Source organism: Glandiceps talaboti, chromosome 2 (genome assembly GCF_964340395.1).
Source record: "Glandiceps talaboti chromosome 2, keGlaTala1.1, whole genome shotgun sequence".
Taxonomy (NCBI): domain Eukaryota; kingdom Metazoa; phylum Hemichordata; class Enteropneusta; family Spengelidae; genus Glandiceps; species Glandiceps talaboti.
In genome coordinates, this window is record NC_135550.1 from 165,407 (window position 1) to 182,005 (window position 16,599).

At 34.8% G+C, this 16,599-nt stretch overlaps 1 protein-coding gene across 1 annotated transcript in view; it reads left to right on the forward strand.

Annotated features, from left to right (window-relative positions):
- LOC144453394 (sodium-dependent multivitamin transporter-like) overlaps nucleotides 1-16,599 on the forward strand; it is a 123,712-nt gene that overhangs the window by 63,917 nt on the left and 43,196 nt on the right. The window contains exons 8-9 of the mRNA XM_078144677.1: nucleotides 4,650-4,697; nucleotides 4,809-4,870. Of these exons, the coding sequence (XP_078000803.1) occupies nucleotides 4,650-4,697; nucleotides 4,809-4,870 (110 nt within the window). The remainder of the gene's footprint in view (nucleotides 1-4,649; nucleotides 4,698-4,808; nucleotides 4,871-16,599) is intronic.

Here is a 16,599-nt window from a genome sequence, read left to right on the forward strand (position 1 = left end):
ACTGTTTCTCCACTTGAGTGGACTGATGGGGCAGTTGATGTTTTGGGTGTACATATTCCTATTGATATATCACAACTACTTGATAAGAATTGTAATCCTCGGTTGGAAAAGGCGGGGAAGATACTGCAGCCATGGCGGGGTCGGGACTATGGGAAGCCGTTCAGGCCAAAAGTATTTTTTTATTTTTGCTATAGTATTTTATATTTTTCGTACTTACAAACTAATTTTAACAGTTTATGTACTTTTATTCCATGTTCACATTATTTTAATTGAAATAAGTTTGCATTTATTTGAGAATATTGTTTTATTTTTCGTCAAACCAGAATTATTTTAAGGATTATATATAATTGAAAGTCAAAATGTATTTTTTTTAAATGTTTTTTATTTTATTTTTAAAATTTAAAAAAAAAAAATTTCAACTTTTTTTTTTCTTCCCAACTTTTTTTTTTCTTGGCCGAGTCTACTGACAAGCGCCTGTCACGAGTACGTCGTGCTCGTGACAGGCATGTCCTTCGACATCCATTACGACGTGTTTCGGCGTCAAATACACCTTCTCATTACCTTCGAAACTGGTCGCTCAAACATAATATCAGATCTCAAAACTGTTAATTTACGTGTGATAGTATCTGTTTTTTTCCAACAACCGCGACTTCAGCCGCGTACGATCCATGTGCAACGGGTAAAGGTATTTCGTACGAGCGCACATGTTGACGTCGACCTGCTGTATTACATATGTAGACGTGTTGTTCTCAACTTTTCATGATACATGCATTTGTACTCAGAACACCAAGAGAATGTATACTACAATGTACGATGAAGTAAACTGAATCTTTACAACAACAACAACAACAACAACGACGACGACGACGACGACGACGACGACGAAGACGACGACGACGACGACGGCGATGATGATGATGATGATGATGATGATGATGATAACAAGGCGATAAAAGCTGGTTTAGTTTGATATGTAATATAGCAGGTCGACGTCAACATGTGCGCTCGTACAAGAAGTCCTAGTACTAGTAGGCTTTCTAGTCAATTGGACCCCTCGTCAATTGGACCCTAGTCAATTGGACCCCTAACCAAATGAACCCTCGTCGTAACCAATGTAAGTTGTTCAGGGATATTTGACACAATCCAGAAACATTATTATTAAGAAATAGATAGCACAAATACGAGTGTAGTCTGTTTGCAGTTTGGGTGTGGGAAAGGTATCCACCGTAACATTAACAAGAGTAAAGTGTAGAACGGGAGCAGTCTTGCGCTGGAGTCTTGCGAACCATACATCCATGTGGGTTAAAACGAACTACAGATTCACAGTGTGCATTAAATGAGACCAAACTTTTATCAATGAAGCAATGAAAGTCACCAGTTGCAATTGATAAATTTCCTTGCCTCAGGCATAGTCCCTACACTCGGCGAGGGTTCATTTGGTTAGGGTCCAATTGACTAGGGTCCAATTGACGAGGGGTCCAATTGACCTGTTTCCGTACTAGTACCTGACTGACCCATTGGAAATACGCGTTCGCTTTTCCTCACGTTTTTGTTCCTAAAGCTGTTTTGTAGTGTACCATCTTATTTCAATTCTGGTCAGTTTCATGCAACAAACTTTAGTTGTTTTAGATTAACCACCTTTACCCTTTGCACATGGATCGTGTCCTACGTACTACATCATGTAATACTAGTACATCATACATGCGGTCATAACCTTAACGTGACGGTGTACACATGTGTGTACGCGGCTGAAGTCGCGGTTGTTGGAAAAAAACAGATACTATCACACGTAAATTAAAAGTTTTGAGATCTGATATAATGTTTGAGCGACCAATTTCGAAGGTAATGAGAAGGTGTATTTGACGCCGAAACACGTCGTAATGGATGTCGAAGGACATGCCTGTCACGAGCATGACGTACTCGTGACAGGCGCTTGTCAGTAGACTCGGCCAAAAAAAAAAAGTTGGGAAGAAAAAAAAAAGTTGAAATTTTTTTTTTTTAAATTTTAAAAATAAAATAAAAAACATTAACAAAAAATATATTTTGACTTTTCAATTATATATAATCCTTAAAATAATTCTGGTTTGACGAAAAATAAAACAATTTTCTCAAATAAATGCAAACTTATATCAATTAAAATAATGTGAACATGGAATAAAAGTACATAAACTGTTAAGATTAGTTTGTAAGTACGAAAAATATAAAATACTATAGCAAAAATAAAAAAATACTTTTGGCCTGAACGGCTTCCCATACGGGGCCTTACCTTATATGGAAAGATTTCTTTTATAAAGGCTCTAGTTGTGTCACAATTTACTTATCTTTTCATGGCTCTCCCTTCTCCCAGTTCCATTCAAATGGTGTTGTTTTCGTTAATGATCTTATAGACGTGGAAAGTAAATTTTATTCTTTTGTTTATTTTACAAGAATTTATGGTAATATTTGCACAAATCATGAATATAACCAACTGTGTTATCAGCTGTACCCCAATTTTGGAAAAGGTTACTTGCTAAGGAGGGTATTCCAAAGCTACAAGTGTGTCTTCCTAAGTTTCGAAACACAAAGTGTCTGTCCGATAAGAAAATTAATAGGGATATGTATAATTATTTTCTGAATACTATTGCTGCCAGTGATATCCCTTTACACATTGTTCGCTACTGGCATGATATTCTTGACATTCCAATACCAATGTCTACCTTACTTGTTCTTCCATTTAAAGTTACAATTGATGTGGAATTGAGATATTTTCAATATAAATTGATCATGAAGATTTTACGTACAAACAAATTATTATTCACTTGGGGCATTGTAGACTCACCTTTATGTACTTTTTGTAATGAGGTTGTAGAAGATTACTATCATCTCTTTTGGGATTGTACGCATGTAAGCAAGTTTTGGATTTCAGTTAAAGAAGGGTATTTTTCATTAACGCATACTCAGTTGCCTCTTAACGCACTTTATTGTATTCTTGGTATCTTGGAAGGTGTTACTGTATTGGATAATTTCGTTTTTCTTTTGGTACGTTATTTTATTTTCAAATGTAAATATAGTAACTCAATCCCACGGATTGAAGCTTTTAAGAAATACTTTAGATATACTTACAAGATTGAGGAAAAAATTGCAACATCAACAGGCAAAATAGGTTTACATTTACGAAAGTGGGGTGTTTTTGTGGAATATTTTGAAGAAATGTAGGTTTGTTTAGTACTTTTTTCTATTTCTTTTCTTTCTTTTCTTAGTACTTTCTGCTCTGTATCTTTTTTTCTTTAATTAATAAAAAAAATTAAAATTAAAAAATAAGGTGGGTGACAGCCATGCAAATGTATTTGTGTATGCTTTCCCCTGTCTGTCTGTATATCTCGCTTTCTCTCTTCTAACCACAGGGAGCAGTGAGCATGTGATTGATGGATCAATCGATTGATTGATTGATTGGTCGATTTGTTGATTGATTTATTATTTGCTTGAATGATAGATCGATTGAATGATTAATTTTTGTGGTGAAATAACATTTATTGTGTGTGTGATATTGATCAATTGACTCATTGATTTTTATGGTGGTATAAACATTTCTGCTTTCCCTGGCTACTTTTCTCTCTTTTAGCTGTATATATTTATTTGTTTATTGATTAGATAAAAATCAGTCTATAAATCGATTAATAAATAAATCAATTACATGCTCGCTGCTCCATGTAATGGTACATAATGATATGTTTGCACTATATAAAGCTATATTCGGAATATATAAAGATATGGTCACATCATATAACGATGTACACGTATCATAGAATAAAATGTTCACATCATATAATGATATGTTTGCATAATATAATAATGTACTCGTATCATATATAATGAAATGTTTGCATCACATAATGATATATTCGCATCATATAAGGACAGAACTGGTCAATATATTGTATTTTTTAAGACAGTTGCGGCTTTCCATATTATATATCGCCGTCTCATGTGACTTAATACTTCAAGACTGAAGGTTGAGTTTGGTGTAAACTGAATGATGTAACCATGAAATTACAACTGCCTGTTAGTGTTTGATAGATTACTACTGACATGTGGTGTTCACCCTTTCCCCAGCTTGAGATATATAGTATATCAATAAATTGCACGGACAGCGGTTAACGTGTCATTAGCTAGATTTTCGATTGAATTTGTCCATTTGACCAATATGGTGGAGAGAGATCATAGAAAACGACCATTTACTAGACTATCCCTATACTATATGGGAATTGTGAGCTCTACTAAGTAAGTAGAACTCAAATTGACAATGGTGCAAGTGTTGATTAAAATATACAGATTGGGTCTACAGGTAAGGTGATAATTATTAACTAATCTGACAATAAAACTTGAAGTTTCAATTACTCAGAGAGTGCATCAATGTCGCTGTACTTGTAACATACTCTCATGTGCATGGATTATTTACATGTGATATAGAAACATACAACAGTAATGTGAAAATAGGCAATTGACAATTCAATTGGCACGTTCGACTGATGCATAGCACTGTACATCTTACAGGTTATGGTATTTCATACCTCTTGTTAAGTGCTCTTTCGTGATCTTGTTACATCGACAACAGTTTAGGGAGTCACTACCCCAAGACAAAATGAATGTTTATCTATCTTTTTACATAGATTACTTGATGCCATTGCAACCAGCTATCAATGCAACATTTCCACCAGGTGAGTCTGTTTCTAGTTGTATATATCAATATTTTAAAGATGAATTACATGCTGCTTGCTAGCTTTTACATTAACTACATCATAAATGACATATTGCTGTATTCCAAACAGACTTTCCAACAGGTGATGGTACGGATCCATGTTATACTCCGGACTATACTTCCTCAGATCAGGTGCGTACCAAATTGTCATTCATAAAGTTTTATCAGTTGTCTTTGCCCAAGGAGATGCTTCGTTCGCTCACACTGTTAGTTCCGTGAAGTACGAGTCCTTCAACTATACGTTTCTATGGAGAGTACCTATCTATACAATGACCATAGAGGGATTGAGGTAGCTAGGAAACCTTTCAAAATGATCGATGAATGCTTTACAACAATATATGGAAGTATCTGTTATTAACAAAGAAGATCCATTATTACATTTGAATCAATACACAACAACCATTATTATAAACCAAATAGTGTATGAATTAATTGAATTAAAAGGTTTAAATATTATGAAACATTAAAGGTCACCTTTGAAAAGTAAATTGATAATGATAAATTCACTTATAAAACTGCTTATTTCAACAGTAATGTATTAAGAGTATCAAATATCAAAGTAGCACAAATAATTACTAATATTAATTAATAAATAATAAATAGGTGCATACATTGAGTTCAGTGGTCAAAACCGAGTGGTATACCATTCCCAGGGGTGGTTCATCGCTATTATATTATACAAGTATATTGAAAATATCAGAAACAAGATAAGACACAACATTTTCTGGTTTCATTTGCGCCCCCATCCCTGCATGGACTACAACATTCATAGACGAACAGTGTACATCAAAATTTTGACGCGTGCCAACTGTGTATTATTGCTCATTTAGACGCACTAGTTCGATGCCTAGACCAATCAGATCTCTCGATTTGCGCCATCAATGTAGTGGTATAATATAATAGATAATATAGATAACTATTATATTAATATTAACAAATATCAACCACTGAAGGGCTCATCACAGAATTCTGTGACAGGAATTATTAATATCCAAAATTATGACAATGAATATTTTCTGTTGTGTCATATACAACACTTGAATCCACAAAACAAGAATTCACAAAGAATTCAAAAAGTCGATAACGAATTTATTAAAACATTAGATTATATTTGAGTTGATTTCCCAGTATCACAGAAACATTATCATAAAATAGAATACAGAATGATATTAGTATTAATATGTTTGGATAGGATGATAAACAACCATGTCCAATTTATGTATCAATAAAAGATTATAACAATCATATGGACCTATTTTTGATATCAGAAAAATGAAACATAGCATTTTACAGTCTTATGAAAGACTTTAACCGGTTTATATTTAATCAAACAAATCATTCCAATAAAAAAACACTTCTGTACATACTGTTTACAATGGTTTAGTTCCAATAAAGTACTCAATAAGCATGAAGATAATTGTATAATAGTAAATGGTAAACAAGCTATAAAAATGCCACCAAAAGGTATGTTGAAGTTTACTAATTTCCACAAGCAACTGAATGTATCTATTGTGATTTATGCAGATTTCGAAGCCATCACAGAAACAATAACCACAGTAACACCGAATACTGATAAATCATACACAAACAAATATCAGAAACATACTGACTGCAGCTATGGTTATAGGCTTGTATGTTATGATAAGTATAGCAAAGCTGTTGAAATATACAGAGGACCAAATGCAGTTAACAAGTTTATGAAAAGAGTACTTGAGCTAAATAGTATTAATGTTAACAAAGCAGTAGGACCTGACCTTCTATCTGGTATCATTCTCAAGGCATGTTCTCATGAACTTGCCACTCCATTATGCATACTTTTCAACAGGTCTTTAAATTTGGGTGTCTTTCCCACAGCATTTAAAGTCGCAAATGTCACGCCAGTTTTTAAATCCGGTGACAAGTCAAAGGTAGTTAACTACCGTCCAATATCTCTCCTACCATTAGTATCTAAAGTTTTTGAGAGATTAGTGTATGCCCACCTTTTCCCCCATATTCGGGAACATATTTCAGAATCCCAACATGGTTTTATGAAAGGTAGATCCACTCAAACCAATTTTGTAAATTATATTGACTTTATTACAGATGCTATTGATAACAAATTACAGGTAGATAGCATTTATACAGACTTTAGTAAAGCTTTTGACACTGTATCACATACTTTACTGTCACACAAACTGAGCGCATATGGTTTCTCTGGCAATGTTATGTCCTGGCTTTCATCTTACCTCCAAAATAGAACACAACGTGTAGTTATAAATGGTCACATGTCATCACCTTGTGACGTCACTTCAGGTGTGCCTCAAGGCTCCCTGATTGGGCCACTTTTGTTTATTCTGTTCGTCAATGATATGCCAGACATTGTCAACAGTCATGGGTCATCATTGTGCTCAATGTATGCTGACGATGCCAAAATATATCGCATAGTTAGAACACAAGATGATTGTATTTCTCTTCAAACAGACATTAATAATGTCTACAAATGGTGTAATACATGGAAATTGAAGCTCAATGTGGGGAAGTGTAATGTAATCACATTTAGTAACAAAAAGAAACTGATTACATACAATTACAATATTGCTGATAGTCCCCTTGTTCGTGTTCATAGTATCAAAGATCTTGGTATTCTACTTTCTTCACAGATGTCTTTTAACACCCATATTGATAGTATTGTCAGGAAAGCTTTTAGAATGATGGGTTTTATCAAACGTACATGTGCCAATTTTTCCAACATTTCTACATTAGGATCTTTATATGTGACCCATGTTAGAAGCCATCTTGAGTACTGCAGTGTAATTTGGTCACCATGGCAAGTAACTCAAATTGATAAAATCGAACGTGTACAGCAGAAATTTATTAAATTTTTATGTTTTAAATCAAATGTGCAATATACTTCAATAGATTACCATTCACTATGTGCTAGGTTTAAGCTTCCCCCACTGGTGAGGAGGCGAAAGTTTTTAGATGCTATTTTTGTTTACAAACTGGTCAATTCACGCTATAATTGTCCATCCATTTTGTACAAGGTTTGTTTTAATGTACAGAGCAGACAGTTACGTAATAACCATATCTTTCGCATCAGTGCCTCCAGAGTAAATCTGAGAAAATATTCCCCAATTTTAAGATGTTTAACCACTTGTAATGACGTTTTTAAAGCAAATCCAAACATAGATTTATTTAGTCCTGTTTCCGCCTTTTGGCGTGTGCTTCAGGCTGCGTGTTTTTAATAATTTTTCCTGTTTTGTTGTTTTTATTTCTGTGTTTGCCTTTTATGTCATGTCACTTCTGTTATTGCTACCCTTGTTTTATCTTTTTAGTGCTTGTTTTTCCTTATTTGTTTTTAAAGGTGCCTGTAAATGGGCTTTATGCCCGTTGGTTTACCTGAATAAATAAATAAATAAAAAGTTAGATATTGCATAAGATGAAAAACAAAATTACCAAACTATATGGATTTTTACAGTATTTTAAATGATAGTAATATTACTAAGGATCAATATAATCATGCAAAATTAATATGGAAAAACATTTAAAACTTAATATTTCATGATGTGTATTTAAAATGTGATGTATTATTATTGGCAGATGTATTTGAATTTTAGTATGTAACAAATATTATAAATTAGACCCCTGTCATTATTTTACAAGCCTGGGTTGTCATGGGATAGTATGCTGAAATGACTAATATCAAATTGGAATTATTAACTGATATTAATAAGCATCAATTTATTGAAAATGGTATGCAGGGCAGAATTTCATATATAGTACATAGATATGGTAAATCAAATAACAAATATATGAAAACATAACAAAAAAATACCTTCATAATATATTACTTATTTGGACATTAACAATCTATATGAATGGGTGATTAGTCAATATTTGGCAACAGGAAAATTCAAATGGTTGGATGTAAACAAAATTGATTTATCAAAATATAATAATGACAGCAAGAAAGGTATTATATTAGAAGTTGATCTAGAATATCCAAAAAATTACATGATAAACACAATTCATTTCCATTATCACCTGAACAATTAGATATCATATATGCTTTCTGAATATTGTCAAAAAATAAAACAAAAACATAATGTAAATATTGGAGGTGTAAAGCTTGCTCCAAATCTTATGAATAAAGAAAAATATGTTATACATTACAGAAATCTACAATTATATTTCTCTCTTGGTTTAAAAATTATAAAAGTGCACAGAGTATTAGAATTTGATCAATCACCTTGGCTAAAAAGTATATAAATTTTAACACCGATAAAAGAACAATTGCTAAAAATATTTTTGAAAAAGACTTCCTCAAATCAGTGAACAACAATCAGTATTCGGCAAGACAATGGAAAATTTAAGGAAAGCTTTTGATGTAAAATTAATCACTAATACAAAACAACTACTGAAATACACATCAAAACCAACAGATGTGAATAGTAAAAATTTTGATAATAATTTATTAGCACTTCATAAGATTAAAGAATGTCTCACATTTCTAATTTACGTATGATTTCCACAAAATTATACATTGACAAAATACGATGATGCCCAGCTCTTATTTACTGACACAGATGGTTTGATGTATGAAATTAAAACTGGTGACTTACATAATGACCTATGGAATATATTTGACAATTCAGCATAGCCTATAGATTCAGCATTCTATGATAATACAAATAAATAGGTAGTAGGAAAATTCAAAGATGAAACATCGAGAGTTCCTATCAAAGAATTTGTTGGTTTACATTCTAAAATGTACTCATATATAAGAAATAATGATAATGGTGGTAACACAACTAAAGGAATAAAAAAGAATGTTGTCAAAAATAAAATAAGACATAGTAATTTTGTAGATACATTATTCTATCATAAGCAGATGTATCACACAATGAAAACAATTAGATCATTTGGGTAGCTATACAATCAATAAATTTGTCATTAAGTTGTTTTTACAATAAATGATATTTATTGAACGATGGTGTTACAAGCTATGCATATGTACATAACAAGATTAACAGTGCCTGAAAACACCTTCCAAAATATACGATTGAATGTTATCAGGGAATTGATACTCAGCTAAATACGTCACACAGAAGTCCATTTAGTTGCATAGAGTTCTCTAACAAACACAGCAGCATTGTATTATAGTAAACCAACATTGAAAATACTTACATATATACCTTATTATGTTACTTCTAAGCGTTATTCTTAGGTCTGGACTCATTGGGGGGGGGTTAGGTTTGATGCCATTGGATGCTGGGTAGGAGGTGTAATAAAAGGTTCTGTTTTCATTATTCCATGTGCTGAGTAGAATTCTAAATATATAGTATATAAATTGTGAGGTGTCAGCACATGTTTTCCATATGATGACTAAAATGTTCTGGCACCCTGATATGGTATACTATTTCGGTTTCGCAGTTTTAAGCACAACTGAACTGATAAGGTTCAGTAGTGCTATAGGCATGGCAAAGTGTCTGTCTGTGTGTGTGTAAACAACTTAAAGTCCAAAACTGCTGGACCGATTGCTTTGATATTTGGTGGTCATGTTACTTCTGGTGTCTAGTTGGGAAATTGTTCAAATGAAAATGATTGCCTCAGAGATGTGGGTTTTGGGTTAAAAAACTTCCAAAGTCCAAAACTACTGGGCAGATCGGCATGGAATTTGGTGGGAACAATCTTAGGGGTAATTCAATTAAAATTTGTTCATGACATGATGATTCCCTTAGTAATATGCAAATTAGGGCTAAAAATGCTCAGCAGATTCGGCTGAAATTTAAGAGGGATGCATCTGTGAGTGTATAGATGAAGAAATATTAAGCATAAAATGTAAATTTTGGTCAAAAATTATATCTCAAAAAGTACTTGGTCAATGAGACTGAAACTTGGTGAGATGTTTCTGGAAGTGTTATTCTGCAGATTTTCTTCAAAATATTTTGACACAATTGGCCCTAGCAACCATGACCATGCCCTTAGCAACAACCAAATGGCAGTATATTTTGGTCAAATAACAACATCATCTGATAGGCAAGTGAGTAAACATTCAAAAAATGTATGCAAATTTCCTTAGCAACCATGACTACACCCATAGCAACAGCCAAACGGTTGTGTATTTAACAAAGATAACAGGGAACAGACAATTGAATAAACATTCTTAAATATGTTTGTAAATTTGCCTAGCAACACGACCACACCCATAGCAACAGACAAATAATCACAGGAAGTGAAAGACACATGAATAAACATTCAAAAAATGTATGCAAATGTGCCTAGTAACAAGGCCATGTCCATAGCAACAGCCAAATGATCACATATATTATGAAGATTACAACAGGAATTGAAAGACAAATAAATGAAAACTTTATGCACATGTGCCTAGCAACAAGACCATGCCCATAGCAACATCAAAATGATCACATATATTTCGAAGATAACAAGAGGATTAATAGACAAATGAATAAACATTTAAAAATGTAGGCAAATGTATCTAGCAACATGACCACGCCCATAGTAGCCAAGTGATTGTGTATATTGCAAAGATACAATATGGTTGGCTAGGCAACTGGACAGCCATTCAGCAAATGAACACCTATTGTTAGCATGGACTAGCATATGGATAAACAATTTTAAAAACTGTACAGTTGTGCTACAACGTTATTGGCGGTATTTTTTACTTTAAGTCGTTTACATCCATACACACATCTCCACATACATGCATGCATGCATACATACATACATACATACATACATACATACATGCATGCATGCATGCATGCATGCACGCATACATACATACATACACACATACATACATACATACATACATACATACATACATACATACATACATACATACATAGAGACAGACAGACATTTCTTGACGCCTATAGCAGATTGACCTAGTTGTGCTAAAACCACGTGAAATATTTCTTATTTATTATAATGTGGTGTATGCTTTTTAATAAACAACTTATGGTGTACAAATGTCGAGATTATCTCACAATTTTGTTCATCGGATCTGGAGTGTCTATCCATAAAATGCCGTCCACACTACCTGCCACGCGAATTCTCAAGCATTATCCTGACAGCTGTTGATATTCACCCTAATGCAAATGCATCTATCGCTCTCAATGAGCTGTCAAGTATTATCACAGGTTATGAAAATTCCAATACCGACGCAGTTCCAATGGTGATGGGTGACTTCAATCATGCTAATCTCAAAAAAGTGCTTCCGAAATTTCAACATGTCAGCTGTCCTACCAGGGGAAATAATACCCTAGATCACTGTTACTCGACGATCAAAGATGCCTATCGCGCACTGCTCCGCCCCAACTACGGAAAATCGAACCATGCACCGGTTTTTCTCATCCCTGCATACAAATATAAACTAAAATGTTCAAAGCCCACAACTAGAACTTTTCACAGCTGGTCTCAAGACTCTGTGAGTTGTTTACAAGCTTGCTTAGAATCCACCAAATGGGATGTCTTCAAGGAATCCTCAGCCGATCTAAATGAATACACAGATGCAGTGACTGCGTACATCAATTTCTGCATTGAATGCTGTGTTCCAAAAAGTCAGTACGTAACTACCCAAATCAGAAACCATGGTTTAACAAGGACGTCCGTTTGAAACTTAAAGCCAAAAATATAGCCTTTAAATCGAACGATATCTCTGCCTACAAGAAATCACGATATGATCTTGAAAGAGCCATTAGGTATGCAAAACGACAATATCGGGACAAACTTGAAAACCAACTCAGGGACAACGACTCACGGCGTCTTTGGCAGGGTTTACAAGCCGTTACATCGTATAAGAAGAAATCTAATCTCGTCAATGATACTGATTCCAAGCTTCCAAATCTGTTGAACGAATTCTACGCTCGTTTTGATAAAAAGAACTTACAAACTCCGTTATGTCCAGACTGCGAATAAGATGAACCATTGTTTACCGTTAATGAGTCAGATGTGCGAAAGTCGTTCGCGAGTGTGAATGCCCGAAAAGCGGCTGGCCCGGATGGCATTCCATCCAGCGTTCTCAAACTGTGTGCTACTCAACTTTCCCATGTTTTTACGGACATTTTTAACACTTCTCTTCAACAGTGTGTAGTACCTTCATGTTTCAAGAACTCAATCATAATTCCTGTTCCAAAGAAATCACCAGTGACATGTTTAAAGACTACAGACCGGTGGCATTGACGTCTGTAATAATGAAATGCTTCGAGCGACTCGTCTTACACTACATCAAATCTTTGTTACCACAGTCTTTAGACCCGTACCAGTTCGCATATCGTTCCAACCGTTCCGTTGAAGATGCTGTTTCCTTGGCACTTCACTCAATTTTAACTCACCTTGATAATCGTGCCTCATGCTATTTATTGACTTCAGCTCGGCATTTAATACTATCATTCCATCAAAACTATTCGCAAAAATTTCACAGCTAGGACTCGACCCGCCTATTTGCAGATGGATTCTAAAATTCCTGTACGACAGATCGCAAATAGTTAAGATCAACGACCGCACTTCTTTGTCACTTGTTTTAAACACGGGCGCTCCTCAGGGTTGTGTTTTAAGTCCGTTATTGTATTCACTTTTCACTTATGACTGTACACCAAAGTACAATGATAATGTAATTGTTAAGTTTGCTGACGACACAACGGCAATCGGACTAATAAAGAACAATGATGAGTCTTTGTACAGGGCGGAAATTGAGAATGTAAGCAAATGGTGTGAAGTGACCAACTTCGAGCTCAATGTCAGTAAGACTAAGGAAGTAATCATTGATTTTAGATTATTGAGTGACCTTCATAGTCCAATTAATATCAATGGTGCAGATGTAGAAATTGTAAGCACTTTTAAGTTCTTAGGTATTCAGATATCCCATGTTTTGTCATGGCGCGAAAATACAACGTCTCTTGTCAAAAAAGCACAGCAGCGTCTTTATTTTCTAAGACGCCTGAAAAAATTTGGCCTGTGTCAAGACGTTTTAGTCAATTTCTATCGTTCGACCATTGAAAGCATTTTCACGTATTCTATCAACGTCTGGTTTGGCAACATCACATCGGAGGAACTGTCTTCACTCGAGAAAATTGTCCGCATGGCAGAGAGAATAATCGGTACTGATCTGCCAACACTTGACTCCATGTACCACTCGAGGTCATTACGTAAGGCTACTTCCATTTTGAAGGATTCTAGCCATCCTGCAAATAGTCTTTTTAACATTTTACGTTCTGGTCGACGTTATCGCAGCATTAAGACATCGTCTGAACGTTTTAGGAAGAGTTTTTATCCCTCTGTAATCCGAATTTTAAACCAGTCATGATCATTCATTTTAATGTTTATTTCGATAATGTTCAGCCACTTTTATTTCAATGTACACTTTTAATATGGGGCGCTCGTGAAAAGTCATTTTCCAATGTTTTTTTAAACACATGGCAATAAAGTATCTGTATCTGTAAAAATAGCCAGATTTTGAAATTCATGGAAAGGAACTTAAAGATATTATTCTCCAGAGCATATTCTACCGGTACAGCACCTTTGAACTGTACATGGTTGTGGAAACAAGTGATTGATTGATTGATTGATTGATTGATTGATTGATTGATTGATTGATTGATTGATTGATTGATTGATTGATTGATTGATTGATTGATTGATTGATTGATTGATTGATTGATTGATTGATTGATTGATTGATTGATTGATTGATTGATTGATTGATTGATTGGATTTGCATATCTGTAGTGCAGGCAACACGTTTCTCTGAAGGGCTCCTGAAATTTCGCCAATATTCCAGTCTACACGTACTTTTCTTCAATACTTCCAACAGTAACAGTATTTAAAGTTTATATTTACATCCAATGAAGACTTGTTCTTAGCTTAGACGTTTATTGTAGGAGCTGCGACGGGTTATTTTCGATTCTACTGCCAGGTCCTCCACCTTCGAGACTGTGCTTTTGGATGTCACCTGTTGTCCGCTTTGTACGAAGCGGTCAGTTTACCTGTGGACACTAGGACGATGATTAACTGTGACATTTGTTTCAAGAACATAACTGATCACTCTACTATCTTTCAGTGTTTATACTGTGAACATTGCTACTTGTGTAATTTGTGTTTCTATTCAACCAAAATTGAAGAAGAAGACGATCCGGTTTACGGTTACGGTAGTAAGGTGGTCACTTCCACACACAACGGTCACGTAGGCCAAGGTCATCGCTTCAGAATCATACAGGTACTAATCTATTCACCATCTTCCAATAAGCCTGTGGCTTTTTAAGTTGCCATATATACTTAAATACGTTCTGACTCATTTTCAACATTTACCAAAGTTACCGAGACTAGTTTACAATTATGGTGCCGACCACACTGGCTAGTAGACTGTGCTACCTTTCTATGACTGGCTTTTTACTGTCGTGTGTTTTGGCCAGTAAGTCGTGTAATAATGCCAATGGAGTTGTATCATCTCGAACATTGGAAGACTCGTATGAATCTTTAGTGGTAAAAATCCATGACTCAAATGCTAATCCATATGGTCTTCAAACAATATTAACACATCTGGTTGGACTGCCGATTACAACAACGAGGATGTTGAGACACAGGGAAGTTTATGGTCGTCAGATCTGGCTTTATTACAACATAATTGTATTATTACTATCGGGAGATGTACATCACAATCCTGGCCCTTGTACAAACTGTGGTGAACCTATACAGTACTTTGAATCGGATCTCGAGTGTTTTGCATGTGGCAATGATTTCCATCTGACTTGCATTGATGTTAATATACATGAATTAGCAGATACTTGGTCAGGTGAAGGGCTTTGGATGTGTGATGAATGCTCACCGAGAACAGGTGCAGAGGTGAGTAATACCGACTGGGACATTAATGCAAATCAGGACATGAACAACACCTGTGATCCTAGCAGCGTCAGAAATCGAGATTTTGTGGATCCCTTCTCCCAGTTCTATAGAAAGGGCATTAAAATGCTGCATCTAAATGTTTGTTCGATGGAAAACAAATTCGATGAATTAAAAGCTATCTCGACTGATGAAAATAACAAAATAACAATTGCTGGTTTCACAGAAACATGGTTAGACGATCGATATTGTGATAATGAACTGAATGTAATTGGATATTCCTTAATTAGACGAGACAGGGGTGAGTGAACAATTCTAAAGATTATGGTGGAGGTGTGGCTGTTTATATTCGCGAGAATATAGCCTTCCATAGACGGAAAGATCTGGAGCAAAACAATATTGAAATGATTGCATTTGAAATCGATTCTTCAAAGTCGAAACCTGTCATAGTTATTTTTATTTACAGGCCACCTAGTGATGATTTGAATACATAGGCAGCCAGCTTTAGTGAAAGTTTGACTATGATTGCCAGAGAAAATTAAGAGCATGTTATACTAGGTGACTTTAACATAGGCCTTAGGAGTAACGACAACCAGGTAACATGCTGGCTGGATTTCATGGAAAATGAGTACGATCTTACACAACTAATAACTGAACCCACAAGGGTTACGTCGACTACAGATTCATTAATTAATCATATATTCGTGTCTCGTCCTGAAAATATCACTGAAAGTTTTGTTGCAAACTTTTCGATTAGCGATCACGATCCTATATGTGTCACGAGAAAACTTGCAACGACCAATAAGAATGCAGAAACTATTAAGTACAGGTGCCTAAAGAATCGTGATAAAGCAAATAGAAAAACGGGCTCTGAAGTCTATAAATATTGGAGAAATAAAGTAAAATCTCTCATCTACCAGACGAAATGCTCCTACTATCAGTCAGCTTTGAAAAAAGGAACTTGTACCATCAAGGAATTATGGAAACATCTTGGAGATCTAGTTCCTGGCAAGACATCT